The following is a 16650-nucleotide window of genomic DNA, read 5'->3' on the forward strand; positions in this document are numbered from 1 at the left end:
GTAAGAAAGCAGATTACTCTGTCACAATGATCCTCTATGACTGTAAAAATCTGTGAAACCTACAGAGAAACAAATTCTTCTCTTCTGAAAATGAGAAAATGAGCCCATTACTGGCAACTGATGGAGCTCCATGGATTCTGCATAAGTAAACATTGCAAGGCTAGTCTGGCTACTGTTTGGAGACAACATCCCAGTGTTCTTCAAAGGAACTGTTTTATTATTCAGTAGTAAAGAGCTAGGCTGACTTGCAGATGATGAGCATGCTGGAGTTTTGCTGGGCATTGGAAACCGTATTTCAAAGACCAGGCTCTTCTTTCCTTATTTCATCCTAAATACCTGATCTGAATATTTTCCAGCAACAGCTAGTAGATTTAGCCCATCACGAGAATCTATAGAAAAGTTTCTCACTATCTGCTTTTCCAAAAAAGAACAAAAAAATGCAAATTTGCAAAACTATGGCTTCTGCTACAGTGGCACAAAATCTAAAGGAACAGTAAATACAAAGGGTCAAATCAACCTCCAATACAGAGCTAAAAGTAGCCCAGTGCCAGACATGGCACCAAAAGGGAAGAAGGCTGCCTCCCCTGAGTCCACACAGCAGCAGAAAGAATATAGGAAACCCTCCTTGGCCTAATCCCTACACACAGAAACTTGCTTTAGCCTGTAGCTCAGCGTGCATGGGATCCCAGGTTACTTCCATCCTTTCTGCATGCAAATTTTCTACTGTGATCAAGGCCTCTAAGGTAGGCAGCATTGCAAACAGCACTGTAAACAGCAAAATTAATTTGCTTCTTGAGAGGCCAAGACAAGTGTGTTTAGTACCACAAAAAAAAGAAAGCCCATTATAGATTGCTCATCTGTAACCCAAATGCATTAACACTGACAAGTCTAACAGATGCTGTGAAACAAGATGTGCATTTGGCAGTGGAGTACCTGATAATTGCTATTATGATCCAGCCCAGCTTTCATTGAGTTGCTCCTCGAAGCAGTGGCAGCTTGAGTTTGTTCAAGCCGTGCCTGCAAGTTGTTAAAGCACTCGCAGAACACATCTGTGCTCCCACCAGCGCAGCTAATAGACTTTAGAAGATCGTCCTTTTTATCACTCAGATCAGTGTGAAGTTTTTGCAGCTCGACAGAAAGAGTCTGAAGGGTTGAAAGAAAGATAACATGAGTGAAAATGGTCTCTGTCCAAGGACTCTTGCCTGTAAAAGGCAGCAGGACTCAAGCTGATAATTGTTGCTAAAAGCCATAGGCCCAAATCTGTGCAACACCAAATAGTTTGGTCGTGTTATTCCTGAATAATACCAGCAAAACAGAGAGGAAATATCAGGCCATATATATTCTGTTGTAATAGAAATCCACTGGGGTTTCTCCTTCCCTGGGTACTTTAAGACAGTTACCTCATAAAGAGCCTGCTGCAAGGCTGCCTCTTCTGTGGAGAGGACTGAGGTGTTTAACATCTCCTCCATGTTATTCAAACATCGGCTGATGGCCAAAAGCAGCTCAAACAATTTTCTGTCCAAATTGGAAGAGACTTTCTCTGCCACATTATCCTGGGTAAAGGCAAGTCAGAAGTTTTCAGCACGTTCACTCAAGGCATGGCTAAGATTTATTCACTCATACAAGGTTAGAAGTTCAGTCAGCTAATAATAAAATGGAATTAATGAAATACTGAGGGACAGACTTGGATGAATCAGTTATATGCACGTAATATTCAGAGCTGTCAAAGCCAAAGCTGAGACAATGACTCGTTATGCATTGGGAGGGGCTGTGGTCTCACAGGTCTCTAATCTCAGGAATGGGCACATCACAATTTGTCTTGTCAGCTCCAATACTGCAGATTTACTGAAATCATTCACAGGCTCCTTGCTTTATACAGTTTGAGGAGTTTTACCCACACTAGCAAATCTTTGGATTCAGGTAGCAGAAGTATCATAGCTGAAACTTGAGGTGTTTCCTCTCAAAATCCTAAGCTGATTTCTACATTATAGTCCATACCTGATGCAAAAGCTACACTACAGTGAACGCCACCTGCAATAATATGATTATTGGCTATGTTTCCCAGTGCCCAAAGAGTGTCTTGTGTCTAGAATCCCTGGTATTTTTTGCAATGCTAGGACATGCCATTTTTACCTGTGCATGCACCACATTTGCTTCTTGGCTTAGATCTCCCAGCTGGACAGTGTAAGTTTTCAGTTCTTCCACAGTTGGGGTTCCTGCACTACTGAATGTGCCTCGGGGCAGCATGTTCATCTTTGTTGTAATCTAACATTTGGAAAAAGAACATTGCAATTAGGTGAACAGCTCAAATGAAGACAGGGCTATGGGCAACTAGCTAACACTCCTCTCAAAAAGCATTAAAATGAAAGTTTCAAGGCATTAATATAAAGCATCTGGATAGCAGAGTTCCCCTTTTACCGGCAAAAATTAGTTGGGTAGGCTCTGTCCTGATGGGAGATTGACTGAAAAAGGAGCCTCCGATTCCCAGCTTCAAGGGCTACAAGTTGTAGTTTGTGTTAAGGCAGCCCTGCTGCCCACTGCAGTTTAAGTCTTGTCTGAAAGAGCCGACATTCATCCTTTTACATGAGTGATATTCTTCCATGTAATGCAGTAATTTCAGAGAACAGGAAATCTAGTCATTCTAATTTAATGTGAACAAAGCTGTCAATAACAGAAATTATAGTTTTGTCCAAGCAGTAAAATTCAGCAGTCTGTTCAGCATAAATACATAGCATGCTCTTGCTGCAGTCCAAACTCTGCTTTTGATATGTGAGAAAGAGAGAACACAATGGTGATGGCAGAACAAAATTTAAGCCAGAGTTTGTTTTGACCAAGATGTTCTCATTTGCAAGAACTGAGACTTAACCCACATCCCCGAAAATCAGCTAGGAGCTTGCTGGCTAACTCTCTTAGTTCTCTTGAAAGAATTAAGCAGATAACATCTGGTCTGAATGTTAACTACAAGGATTCACTTCTGTGCTCCCACACTATGCTTAGTAGTCACTACTTCAGAGACATTATTTACCTCAAATTAAAAGACAATCATGAAAACAGTATGCAGTAACAATTTCCTCTAGAGAATGCCTGCACAGATTTCAGTTATCTGATGAAGAGACATGATACAATGATGTAGGAAGATACACTAATTGCTATCTTTACTACAACCAACTGCCTGCAGAGAGCGTTTCACTGCACTTAAACGGACCTGAGGTTCCACAAGCTGGCAGAGAGGAGATTTCATCTTTGATGACAGCTCTTGTTGTAAATATTGCCATTTATTACCCGTTTGGTCCTTTGGAGCTAAGGTGGGATCAGCCTGCTTGCTCTTTGGACCAGATTCTTCATTGCTGTATTGAGAAAACATTGTTAGAATGGCAAATACTGAAGCAGAATAAGCAAAATTAGATTTGTAAGACTTCTTGTATAAGATTAGTTTCTATTGCTTCTGCCTCAAAACCAGAGTGAAACCAAGGGCATGGATGACCTTTAATCCAAGCTCTGTCCATTTGTACAACAAAGGTTGTGAACAGAGATACCAACATGCCTCCGGATGGGCCTGCTTTAGTTTATGGCAGGTGTCAGTCCTGCCTGATATCAGACTGACTCTAAAAACTGGAGTCAGCCCAGTATCAAGGGGGCTGTCACATAAATGAGACTCCATTTCTCTAGACTCTTGATGGCAGAAATCTCCCAGCTTCTGCAATTTTCCTTCTAAAGGCATGCATCCCTGCACAGAACCAACAGTGCCACTGCGAAGTTTCAGCAGGTTTAGGCAGTTTTACATCACTGAATCTGGTAACTGATTTTGTTATTGTGTACCTTGATTCTAATTTCTGAGTCACGCTGTCGTCAAACTGTGGCTGCATTTTTTCCACGCACGACTCAATGAAGTCAATGAGGCTTTTCTGCTCAGCTGCTTTTACTTTAAGATCCTGTGCACAAAGAATAGAGTGAACAGTAAAATCAGTTGTGTGCGCTCTATTAATCTGAAATCATGATTGTGCTTTTCCAATGACATTTTACATGAATTCATTTAGCAAAGAAAATAAGAATACATCTATCAGAATAAAATGCAGTTTATGTGTAAACATGAGTTTACCAAACAAACCGTTTTCTGAAAACGTGTATTTTTATGGAATATATTTCTGTCTGAGCTAAAGTTTTAAAAGCAAAAACCATCAGTCAGAAACAAATTATGCACATATGGAAATTTAAAGGCCATTGTCTGCCATCCTTATACAGAGAAGGCGGCAAGGGAAAATGGGGATTTGCTCAAATATGAGGTTGAGTTCCATTAGTTAAAAAGAGAGAGTCAAGTGAAAAGTGAACAATTTTAGCAGCTCAGGCTGGATCATTTTCTCCAACTCTTTTCTAATAGCATGAAAAGGGCAAAAGCTAATTTTCAGTTACCAAAACAGAAGTTGTTTATAGAGCACAGAACATCACGGGATTTTTTTATTGTGTTAACAACAACCTTAAAAGTCATTGTGAGTTAGGCCATAGGAAAATGTTCATAAAGCTTTAGCTTCAGCCTCACCTTCAAAAGCAATGTCAATATATAGATTCAGATTTCATAATACATCAGTGCTTCAAAGACAGGAGATTGGAGGGATGGGTGATGCCATCTGAATCATTATGATACAAGGCAAGTGTTAGGGTACCATCCAGCTTTGCAGTATTACTAAACCTTTTGGACATGGGATTTTAGGGGTGAGGCCTTTCTCCATCCTGAGAAACTCCCCTAATTCTGGAGAAGAGGGGTGACTGAAACCTGCCCTTGACAGACTTGATCCCACAGTGAAAACTGCAGCAAGTAATCAATGCAGCTGTCCCCCACAGGGGATGTGGAGCAGCCTGGCTCCTGGACGGCAGGAGAATTACCTGTGGGTGCTGGAAACTGTTGTGCCAAATGAGCGGCTGTTCAGCAAGGGCGAGCTGGGGCGTGCTGGAGCCGTTTGAGTGTAGGATCTCAAGGGGCTCTGGGTCGATGCTCTCCCTGTTGTGAATCTGTAAAGAGAGACCCGTTGTGGGAAGGCTTCCAGACTTGACAAGAGGTCAGAACCCACAGGTGCAGTTTGGGGAAATGGCAAAAGTGAAGCTGTCTCGGATTTACCATACATAGAAGCAGCAGTGCGTGAAACACAGTTGCTTCTCCTGCAAAGCTTTCTGTCCAGTCCCATTTACTGAAAGTTTGATCCACTCTAACCTGCTGCTAAAATCCTCACATTTCTCTCCCTGACAGTTACAAGGCTTGTCTTGCTTTTCCTGTTAGCAGATTAATTGATACTAACCCTCCATTCTTATTGTTTGACCAAATTACAGGGATGTGCGATCTATGCTTATAAATTTGCTCATGCACCTGGATTTTCTATCTGTCTGTGCTCACAGAGATATTTCAACAGGAGCCTTTACCAGCGCTAATTCTCTCCTCGCCTTGACCATGCAAGCTCCCTTTTAGACTGTGCTCCTCCAGAACCGGAGTGACTGTGGCTGCTCTTACACAAACACATCAGGTGGGCTTCTCTGGCCCCTTGCACAACAGAGTGGGAATTAGCTCTGCAGCTGGGAGTTACTGTCTCACCAATGGGGAAATTCAGCAAAGAGTGTGCAGCTGTGGCGCAGGAGGGCTGGCCGTGTCACTGCCCTCGCCATTTACTCATTCTTCAAAGAGAAAGTTACTGCTTAAAGGCACCTCTGCTGTGGTACTGTTGCAGACAAATGTCATGGCATTTTAAAGGCACTTAAAAAACAAAACCAAAACAAAAAACCTATTTATCCTTTTCCTGTGCTCCTTGCAAAATCTTGACCTCTGTTACTGAGCACTTAAAGCAGAAAAGGTGTTCAGAGACTCATTAAAAACCCACTACTTGCTGCAAACTACAAATAATTATACAGCACTGTAAAGTAGAATAATAGCAAGTTTAACATTTCTGATTGACTCTTCTCCCTTCCTTGCTTCACATGGTGAGCTCTAACTGTTCTTCTGCAACTGCAGCACATTAAAGCACCTTGACACTCTCACTCTGCATAGCATTCATATGCTTTACCTGCTCTTCGTTGTATTTGTCTTGAAGCATCATCTGGACTATTTCCAAATTGCACTTCACTTCCTTCAGCTTCAAGGAAAGAGCCTCTCTCTCTTGTTGGTAGTCTGCACTATCTCCACAATCTTCCGTTAAAGAAAGGACCTTTTGTTCAATCTCTGATAACATCACCTAGAAGGGACAGCAGTCAATTATTTATTCTTAGAAGTACAACACTCCTTTCTTGATAACATTCTGAAGTCAATGCTCACACTTCCCCTATCTGAAAAGAATAGAAACATACAGGCAAAAAGAGAAATAGCTGCAAACCCCCTAGATTTTCTCCAATATAGTCTCTTTTTATTCTGAACAATTACATAAATTTTATACAGAGTTAGTCTTAAAACTGTTTCAAACAACAGCCTCTGCAGGAAGTTATATTAACTCAGATATGAAGGAATAAAAGAGGAAAGCAGAAATTATAAGACTCCATTTGGATGCAACCAAGAAGACAACACACCCTGCTGGGCAAGAAGGAGGCAGTGCACAGACTGATCACATCAGCCTTTGGGAGGAATGATGCTGAATTACCAAAACGTAGTAACGTAACCATGTGTCAGCCAGGCCATTGTAAACCGTTGGGATCTGGTTTTTGGTTCAAGCTGCTGTGAATCAAAGTGTATCTCTGCATTACTTTAAACTCATGTTTTTAAGGTAAGTGTGGAGACAGGTACCATGGTTCAACTGCAAATTAATCAACTGCAATAAATTAACTGCTTTACATCATATGTCCATATCTAGAGACTGCTTCTGCTTCGTGCTATGTATATTTTCCTGTGTAGATCTTCACTAGCTTAGAAAAACCTTCCCCCCCCTCCAAGTCCACATCTTAACATTGAGCCAAACTGTTAAAAGCTGACAGGAATTCAGCAGTGCTTACAGCTGCCTGAAGCCTGCTTGTTTTTACTGGTTGGAACTGCCCTGTCGAAGCCCATGCTGACACTGACCCTGAATGGGATCCAGAGACAGCCAGCTACTTAGGTGCATTCAGGATCCTCCTTACCACACAGTTCAGCACCCGAGCACTTGGCTGAATCACAGCCTAAATCCAGAGCCACTTCTTGGCATAGACTCAGTTTCTATTAAAAAAACTCCACCCAACGACAACAACAAAACAGCTGGAAATGTCTCCTAGTAATTTAAAATGGGGACATTTTGATATTGGCTCCTTCATGGTGAGCGAAGTTTGTGGCTTTAGGTAGACTCAATCATTGAAGCAAACTGGTACACCACACTGGCACCACAGGGAACTTCAAAAGTGGCATGCCTGCACATTTTCTTTTAATCTGCACGCCAGAGAAAGAAGCTGTGTTCCAGGATTGCCACCCACCCCAGCCTCTCATGCCAATCCTGTTTTCCTCCATCCTTTTTCACCAACAGGTACCACCCACTCCTTTCCTTCCGCTGCCGTCCGGGGCAAAAGGCTGCCCTAGAAGTACGGCAGTAGGTCCAAATATCGCCACTGCTCACAGAGGGCAGGGGAAAAGCCCCTATCTTTCTACCTATGCTGGCAGCTTTTTGCAAAAAGTGCAAAAGAAGAATTTACCAGCTTGGAAGCTATTTTAGACCAGTCTTTTAAATCACTCTGACACACATAGAAAGTGAAAATGTCAAAAGAAAAAAAATATTCCGTATCTTCTAGGTGATTTATCATGATTGAGACCAATGAAAAATTGCCTTTTAATAGAGGATTCAAACTATATTGAGCCATGAATAATCCAAAGAAAAACAAAGCTTTAAAAATACTCAAGACTTAAACTGAAACCCCCTGGATATAAAGATCCTAACTCTCAAAATGGGTATTTTAAGTAAGCCCCTGGAAAGCTGCACCTGAAACTGAAGCCAAATGGTAACCTGTTTTCTGCACAGTGTGATGAAGCCGATTAAGCAGGGAGAGGAGAAGCAGTGAGCACAGCTTTTCTGCAGACACACCCCCAGGGAAGGGCAACTCATTTGGATGGCAGCAGCAAACTGACCGCTCTGTCTTACCTGGAAATCTGCAAGCTGCAGCTCCACCATCTGCTGCATTTTGGGGGTTTGGGGGTCTGACCTCAGGGACAATTTAGTTTTGTCTAGCCATTGTTCCACCTCAGCAACCTGGGCGTGGCACACCTGGAGGATCATTTCTGGCTCAGGCCTACTGCCATCCACCGCTTCCTCTGAGTCTCCAGCTTTCCCTCGAGATCTCCAGGTAGCATTGGGGACAGGAGGTGGCGTGTCGCTCTGAAGCAAAGCACATGAAAGAAACGAGGTTATCTATCTGGTTTTTTCTTTCTTTCCCCTCCCCTTACCAGCGGGAAATGTTTAACTTTCACACTCACAGAGCTTCGAAACCACTCTGCCACTGTGTCCCCAGATATAAAAAAAAAAAAAGAAGAAAAAAAAAAGTAAAAAAGAAAAAAAAAAAAAAGGAGAAGAGAAAAAGAAAGGCAAACTCAGCAGCCAGGCGATCCAGGATCTGGTGTAACAGGTTTCCAGGCAGCGATTTGCATTTGCACAGGTCCACCTGAGCGCGCAGGAAGTGGGATGACTCACCATTAACCAGTTCTCCCCTGAGGTGAGATGTTTTTCTGTGGGAGGTAGATGTAAAAGCAATGCAGTTTAAAGCTGCAAAGCAAGATGTTGGGCAACACTTATAAACTACTTGTATGTTCAGTTCCAACAGTCAAACATGCTTTGTTCGGGGCTCTAGGTCACGCAGAAAAAAATTGTGTATTTTTAAGTATGTCTTGTGTAAGTCTTTCTTCTTATTTGTCCTCCTTTAAGAAGCAATATTGCACACTTTCGTAATAAGGAGAAGTCTAAAGTGCTTGGAGATATCAGCAGTTGCTTGGAAGGCTATACAGGTAGGTATATACCTCCACACATGCAAATACTAGTACTTAGTAAGTAAATCAAGCACGACACCACAAGAACAAAACTACCTGTCCTCTCCCACGGCTCTAGAGCATACATTCGGGCAACTGAGGTGGTCAGCGGTAGTGCACAAGCTCCGTGTTAAAATGAGATTTGCAGAAAATCAGAGATGCACTGTTTCAGCTATCAATGTCTTACTTTAATCTTACTTAATTTAGTAGTATGGGATGGTGCCATTAAACATAGAAAGTAAATCCCCGAACAGTCTAAATATGTCTATTGAGGTATACATGACTGAAGAAATAAAAAAGTACCAGTTTACTTCAACCTCCACCTGAAATTTCCAGCTCTAGTTCTAAGCCTGTTTGTTTTAGTTCATTCATTTAAATAAAAACCCATTATACATGTATAATATTGTGCATGACACCCTTCTGTCACACATGTATGTGTACATAAGCATTTAGTTTACACTTACGGCGTGCTCTGCCCCTCCCCAGCTAGACATTGTTACTGCAGTAAACTTTATCCCCTTCCTCTACAGAAATAGAAACAGTTAGATAGTCAAATTAATTGAATAAAGCAAACTGGCACCATCTGCACAGGTGTTCATGCACACAATGCTTTTGTTTGCCAAGACTGAGACCACGGAGGTGCCATGGAAGCACCGTGGAGTGGGCTGTTACCATCACTCCACTGACAAACAGAATCACAGAATCATAGAATGGTTTGGGGTGGAATGGACCTTTAAAGGTCACCTGGTCCAACCCCCCTGCAGTGAGCAGGGACATCGTTAACTAGATCAGGTTGCTCAGAGCCCTGAGAGCAGCCTGACCTTGAATGTTTCCAGGGATGGGGCATCTACCACCTCTCTGGGCAACCTGTGCCAGTGTTTCACCACCCTCATCGTAAAATTTTCTTCCTTGTGTTCAGTCTAAGTCTACCCTCCTTTAGTTTAAAACCATTACCCCTTGTCCTATCACAACAGGCCCTACTAAAAAGTCTGTCCCCATCTTTTCTATAAGCCCCCTTGAAGTACTGAAAGGCTGCTATAAGGTCTCCCCGCAGCCTTCTCTTCTCCAGGCTGAACAACCCCAACTCTCTCAGCTTTTCCTCATAGCAGGGGAGTTCCACCCCTCTGATCATTTTTGTGGCCCTCCTCTGGACCCACTCCAACAGGTCCATGTCTTTCCTGTGCTGAGGACCCCAGAGCTGGACACAGGACTCCAGGTGAGGTCTCACCAGACCAGAGTAGAGGGGCAGAATCACCTCCCTCGCCCTGCTGGCTATGCTTCTTTTGATGCAGCCCAGGATACGGTTGGCTTTCTGGGCTGAGTGCACATTGCCGGCTGACATCCAGTTTTTCATCCACCAGTACTCCCAAGTCCTTCTCCTCAGGGTTGCTCTCAATCCCTTCATCCCCCAGTCTGTACTGATACCAGGGGTTGCCCTGACCCAAGTGCCGGATCTTGCACTTGGCCTTGTTATATCTCATGAGGTTCACATGGGCCGACTTCTTGAGCTTGTCTACGTCCCTCCGGATGGCATCCTGTTCCTCAGGTGTGTCAGCTGCACCACTCAGCTTGGTGCTCTCTGCAAACTTGCTGAGGGTGCATGCAATCCCACTATGTCATTGATGAAGATATTAAACAGTACTGGTCCCAATACGGACCCCTGAGGGACACCACTTGTCACTGATCTCCATCTGGACATCGAGCCATTGACCACTACCCTCTGGATGTGGCCATCCAACCAATTCCTCATCTACCAAACAGCCCATCCATCAAATCCATATCTCTCCAATTTTGAGATACGGATGTTGTGGGGAGCCTTATGGAAGTCCAGATAGATGACATCTGTAGCTTTTCCCTTGTCCACTGGTGTAGTCACTCCATCATAGAAGGCCACTAGGTTGGTCAGGCAAGACTTGCCCTTGGTGAAGCCATGCTGGCTGTCTTGAATCACCTCCCTGTCCTCCACGTGCCTTAGCACAGCTTCTAGGAGGATCCGTTCCATGATCTTCCCAGGCACAGAGGTGAGGCTGACATGTCGGTAGTTCCCACAGTCATGCTTTTTACCCTTTTCAAAAATGGGTGCAATATTTCCCTTTTTCCAGTTCCCAGGGACTTCACCTGACTGCCATGACTTTTCAAATATCACGGAGAGTGGCTTGGCAACTACATCAGCCAATTCCCTCAGGACTCTGCGATGCATCTTGTCAGGTCCCATAGACTTATGTACGTTCGGGTTCCTCAGGTGGTCATGAACCTGATCTTCTCTTACAGTGGGAAGGACTTTGTTCCCCCCAGTCCCTGCCTTGCGGTCCGTCCACTCAAGATATGTGGGAAGAGAGGTTGCCAGTGGAGACTGAGACAAAAACGTTGTTGAGTACATCAGCCTTCTCTTTGTCCGTTGTTACCAGTTTGCCAGTTGTGTTCATCAGGGGGGCTACACTTTCTTTGACCTTCCTTTTCTGGCTGATACACCTATAGAAGCCCTTTTTATTATTCTTTGCACCCCTTGCCAAGTTCAGCTCCAGCCATGCCTTGGCCTTCCTGACCCCATCCCTACACAACTGGGCAGCGTCCCTATGCTCTTTCTAGGATACCTGTCCCTGCTTCCACTGCCTGTGCATTTCCTTCTTGTCCTTTAGTTTGATCAGCAGGTCTTGATTCAGCCATACTGGTCTCTTGCCTTCCTTTCCTGATTTCTTACACCTGGGGATCAAGAGCTCTTGCACTCTATGGAAAGCATCCTTAAAGGCCTGCCAGCTCTGCTCTGCTCCCTTGTCCCTGAGGGCAGTTTCCCAGGGGGTCCTATTGACTAACTCGAACACCTGGAAGTTTGCCTTCCTAAAATTCAGGGTCCTGACTTTACTCTTTGCCTGACCCATATCCCTCAGGACTGCAAATTCCACCAGTGCATGATCACTGTAGCCCAGGCTGCCTCCAATCTTGACGTCGCTGATTAGCTCACTTGTGTTGGTGACCATCAGGTCCAGTACCGCAGCCCCTCTGGTAGGGCTGTCTAGTACCTGGTTTAAGAAGTTATCCTCAATGCATTCCAGGAGTCTCCTGGATTGCCTACAGCTCACCATGCTACTTTTCCAGCAGATGTCAGGATGGTTGAAGTCCGCCAGCAGGAGGAGAGCCTGTGAGCATGATGCCTCCTGCAGCTGGAGTAAGAAGGCTTTGTCAATAGGCTCCCCTTGATCAGGCGGCCTGTAGTAGATACCAACCACAAGGTTCCCTTTATTGCCTCGGTCTCTAATTCTTACCCACAAGCTTTCAACCTGCCCGTGGCTATTCTTCAGAGACAGCTCTTCACAATCTATCCATTCCTTGATGTAGAGGACAACCCCTCTACCCCTCCTTCCTCACCTGTCCCTTCTGAACAGTCTGTAGTCATTCCTAGCCATGCTCCAGTCATGGGATTTGTCCCACTAAGTTTCAGTAATGGCAACTAGGTCATAGCTTTCTAGCAGCACAGTGGCTTCCGACTCCTCCTGTTTGTTGCCCATGCTGCGTGCATTGGTGTAGAGGCACTTCAGCTGGGCTGTTGGTTGTGTCACCTTCTTAGAGGAACACCCCTTAATTCCTTTGAGGTATTTCATCAGTGTTTCCCTGTTGGATCCTATTACCTCAGGAGCCCCTGGGTCATCTACGTAAGACTTCAAGTGTGCTCCAGGGTACCCATCACATCTCAGAGCAACAGGCTGAGGGCCCTCGCTAGCACCCCATTCCTCTAACCTGGGCATGTCATCCCACAGCTTGTCACATGCAAGCCTGATATCAACCCCCTCCCCCTTCAAGTCTAGTTTAAAGCTCTGTCAATGAGCCCCGCTAGCTCATGAGCAAAGACCCTCTTCCTGCTTTGAGAAAGGTGAATCCCATCCGACACCAGCACACCTGGTCCCGTGTAGACCATCCCACTATTGAAAAACCCAAAATCGTTTTATTGAAAAACCCAACATTGTGGCAGTGACATCAGCCATGGAGCCACGTATTTATAGGCTGGGTCCATCTGTTTCTTCCAATGTTGCTGCCTGCAACTGGAAGGATAGAAGAAAAAATTACCTGTGCTCCAGATTCCCTTAGCAACTGTTCCAAGGCCCTGAAGCCTGATTGCCCCTGGACTACATGTTACGGCTTCATCACCACCCACATGGAAGAGCAATAATGGGTACTAGTCTGAGGGCTGTACCAGGCTAGGAAGTTTCCTAGTGATGTCCTTAACCCGAGCCCCAGGGAGGCAGCAGGTTTCCCTAAGAGGAGGGTCTGTCCAGCATATCGGACCATCTGTTCCCCTCAGAAGGGAGTCACCTACAACTATAACCCATCTTTTCTTCCTCATCCAATAATTCAAATGTTTTTCTGAATCCTAAATTGTGTTTTAGGATGCTATGACTGAATTTGGAAGCAGGTATGTTTGCATGGTAGGGACAACATGCCAGAGGGAGGAAATGGTATGATTTAGCAATCACTACGATAGTAGGAATTATTTAATTTTAGCATGCAGTTAAGCTCTAAATGAAGAACATAAATATAATCGACTTCATAAATCTCTACACATACACACATCTCTAGGGAAAACAAATAGATTTACCGTTTATAAATATAAATGTCTTCCTGTCTCTAAATAGTAGTTGATCTTGTAAATAAATCATTTAACAAAACAAAAAAAGTAAAAAAAAAAAATCACTCCCTACAGGGAGTTGTGTAGCATATGGAAATGTCACAGTGTAGCAAAACTTTGAAGTGGAAAAGATGTTGCAGCAAAAAAGCTGTCTGGTATGGTTTCAGAAAGGAGGCCTTCTGTAAAAAACCTGCCTGCTTGAGCAGAAAGGACCCTGGCTCACAGCCTGACAGCACTCTCTCCACAGACCACAGAGCCACCGTGTCCGGCTCAAGAAACCGCTCCACCGAACTTTTGTATTGCTGGGTCCGACAGGCTTTGGGTGCCCCTGAAGGCAAGACGCTGACAAAACACAGTGGTGGCACACAGAGGTGCCAGGAGGGCGTATGTTGTCTTGTAAGGCTCCTGGAAACCCAAAATGTTCAGCTGGAGGTTGAATACAGGTGTCTAAAATCCCATTATCCTCTATGGAGATTCACTCAGTGCAGCCAGGGGCTCAGCTCAGCCTAATACAGACAAACAGTGCAAGCTCAGCTGCACTGCTCGCTGTGCTTGGGTACTGCAGGGCATCTGCAGCTGCGAAGGGAGCTTAGACACGTCCTGCACATGCAGAAATCAACAGCATCACAGGGTGGCAGAGAGAAAAAACACAGAGAGATCACACATACAATTACATCATATATAATACACTCACAAGAGGCTATTTCTTTAATACCAATACAGATATATTGTGCTGCTGGCTGGGTTTTAATAGTTTGCTATGGTTTTTTAACTATTAAGTTAAAGGTTAAAGCATGATGGAAGGAGTCAGGGGGAGCGGCAAACAAAGTGACCTGAGGGCCTGCTCCTGCCCCAGGTAATGATGGATTCTGTCTTCTTCCACGCTCAAAACCCATGAAGAGCTGAGGTGCTCTGTGACTAGTCTGAGGCCCCTGGGCTTCCTGAAGCATTCATGTCTGTCTCCATATGCTATTTTGTATATAGCCTATAGGCTGCTGCCCACTCCTCCCTTAGCCTGTGCATGCCTTCCACAAAGCAGCAACATATAGGAGTGTTGATCTTCTTTTCTCCCTTAACTGCCACTTAAAAATCCCATAGTTGATGTATGTTTACATCACTTGAATCCTTCCGTTCATGCCTGTATGAATGCCAGCACCTTACTTCCTGAAAATACTCCATTTTGTTCCCTAGTAAATTGCATTTTCAACAAACAAATCAAAATGTATTTATTATCACCCAAAGCAGAAATATGAAGAGGCCCACAAAGGGTTGTAGGTATTCTACCATATCATAAATACCACAACAAATTCCAGTAGCATAACCATAATGAAACAGGGCTTCTGCCCACTAGGTAGGTTATACAACAAGTTCAGAAGATCATCTTGTTCAGCCTTCTTCAGGCCTTCAAACTCACCATAGCCTGACTGCCATCACCTGTGCCAGGGCCTTCAGTGCTCTGCAAAGTTTGCATAGATGTTTCCTCACCATGTTTACTGTGCGATTGCATTGTTTCATCAGCATCCTGTAGAGAGAGAGGCAACAGTGGAAGTATTTGTATCGTTATTGCCTTGTTGTGCTAGAGAAGCCTCGAAGGGCAGCAGCCACTCAACCTATAGTGGTCCTGGCCCAAGAGTATTCATAGAGAGAAGTTCTCTTATGCGTGTGACATTGATGTACAGAAATGGGCAACTGCAGCTATCACAACATTAGCGAGACACCATGAAGAACAGAGCAGTACGCCACCAAAATTGTAGCTGATTGAGTGTCTTAGATGCTGATCTTCTCATGTACAAAGAGAACGTCTTCCACAAATCATCCCCCAACAAAACGCACATTTTACAGCCTTTCCAGGAATTAGTGAAATAAATTGCTGCTACCAAATGTGCGTTTCTATCTTTGAGGGTTTTTTCAGGCTAGAAGAAATTAATATAGAATCATAGAATCATTTAGGTTGGAAAAGACCCTTAAGGTCATTGAGGCCAACCAATATGCGCAACAGAAAAGGAGATTTTAAATGGCAAGATTTAGTGTGATATGGAAGATGGAGGATCTGAATAAGGCCATCATGTCCTACATTTCTACAGTTCTCTTGCTTTGCAGACTTCAGCAATACCTAGGACTGTGCAGATCTTTTCCACAAAGATGAGTTCCCATCCCCGCGGAGATAAACCTGAGTGCATTACCTGAGCGATGCCATCCGACAAGGTACCAGAAGACCAGGAGGTTGCACTGTCTTCCTTGTGCCTTTCATCATCTCTTTCTGAAGGCCAAAAGCTTGCATCTTTCTCTGTGGCTGTACTTCCCTTTGAAAGTAGTAACAGCTCAGCATTAGCCCATGAACAAGAAGCTCAGATATTCCTTCAGGCAATGTAAATTACTGCAAACCTTTAGTAACACTTTGCTCTATTTCTGCCTTGTTTATCTATCTTTATTGTGTTTCCCAAATCCCACCTCTTCCCTTGCTCTATAGCTCTGCTGCAAGAGGAATGGCAGCTGGATGACACTGATGGTTTTCTCTAGAGACCTCAGAGTATCCTCACTTTTTTCACACTATTTAAAAAAAATTTAAAAACCAACAAGAAACACTTTCTCCTGTCCTGTCCCCTAAAAAGTCCTGTAGGTAAAGAAAACTGCACCAATGAAGGTCACACTGTCTAGCCATGGAGTTTCCTCCTTGCCTAGCCTAAAGCAACCCCTCCAATACTCTGTCACCCCTTTGCCACATTTCCTTTTGATTCTTGTTGCAAGGACGTAGCAAAAGGGCTAATTAATATCCACAGCGAGGACTTCAGAGAAATGGAGATTCTTCAAAACTTGGCTGAGGCCACAGCCCCTCCCAGGAGATGCAGATGACAGTAGCTGGTCCCTACCAGCCTAGGCAGTCTGTGAACTGCTGTGCAAGCAGGTAGCTAGGCTACAAGCTCACCAGCACTTCTGCACGTTCCTGATTTCATTCGAATACATCTTGTTTAGTCCCTAGGGTGCAGGGAAATGTGCAGAAAATTTAATGGATTTTTTTTTTCTTTTTCCGAAAGCTATTAACTTTATCATGAAACTTTACTCCCAGCTTTGCTTCTCT

General features: G+C 44.1%; 1 protein-coding gene across 5 annotated transcripts in view; it reads right to left on the reverse strand.

Annotated features, from left to right (window-relative positions):
• The window catches only part of SYNE2 (spectrin repeat containing nuclear envelope protein 2), a 200212-nt gene that overhangs the window by 70992 nt on the left and 112570 nt on the right, over positions 1 to 16650 (reverse strand). For all 5 annotated transcript variants that reach the window (XM_087747934.1, XM_087747933.1, XM_087747931.1 and 2 more), the window contains 10 exons: positions 15755 to 15874; positions 14986 to 15093; positions 8073 to 8306; positions 6048 to 6215; positions 4882 to 5007; positions 3820 to 3932; positions 3206 to 3347; positions 2134 to 2265; positions 1401 to 1553; positions 934 to 1143 (listed from right to left, as the gene is read on the reverse strand). In XM_087747934.1, coding sequence (XP_087604060.1) covers positions 934 to 1143; positions 1401 to 1553; positions 2134 to 2265; positions 3206 to 3347; positions 3820 to 3932; positions 4882 to 5007; positions 6048 to 6215; positions 8073 to 8306; positions 14986 to 15093; positions 15755 to 15874 — 1506 coding nt within the window. The remainder of the gene's footprint in view (positions 1 to 933; positions 1144 to 1400; positions 1554 to 2133; positions 2266 to 3205; positions 3348 to 3819; positions 3933 to 4881; positions 5008 to 6047; positions 6216 to 8072; positions 8307 to 14985; positions 15094 to 15754; positions 15875 to 16650) is intronic.

This window comes from Nipponia nippon, unplaced genomic scaffold, assembly GCF_047370975.1.
Source record: "Nipponia nippon isolate SJK-2023a ecotype South Korea unplaced genomic scaffold, ASM4737097v1 scaffold_11, whole genome shotgun sequence".
NCBI classification, from domain to species: domain Eukaryota; kingdom Metazoa; phylum Chordata; class Aves; order Pelecaniformes; family Threskiornithidae; genus Nipponia; species Nipponia nippon.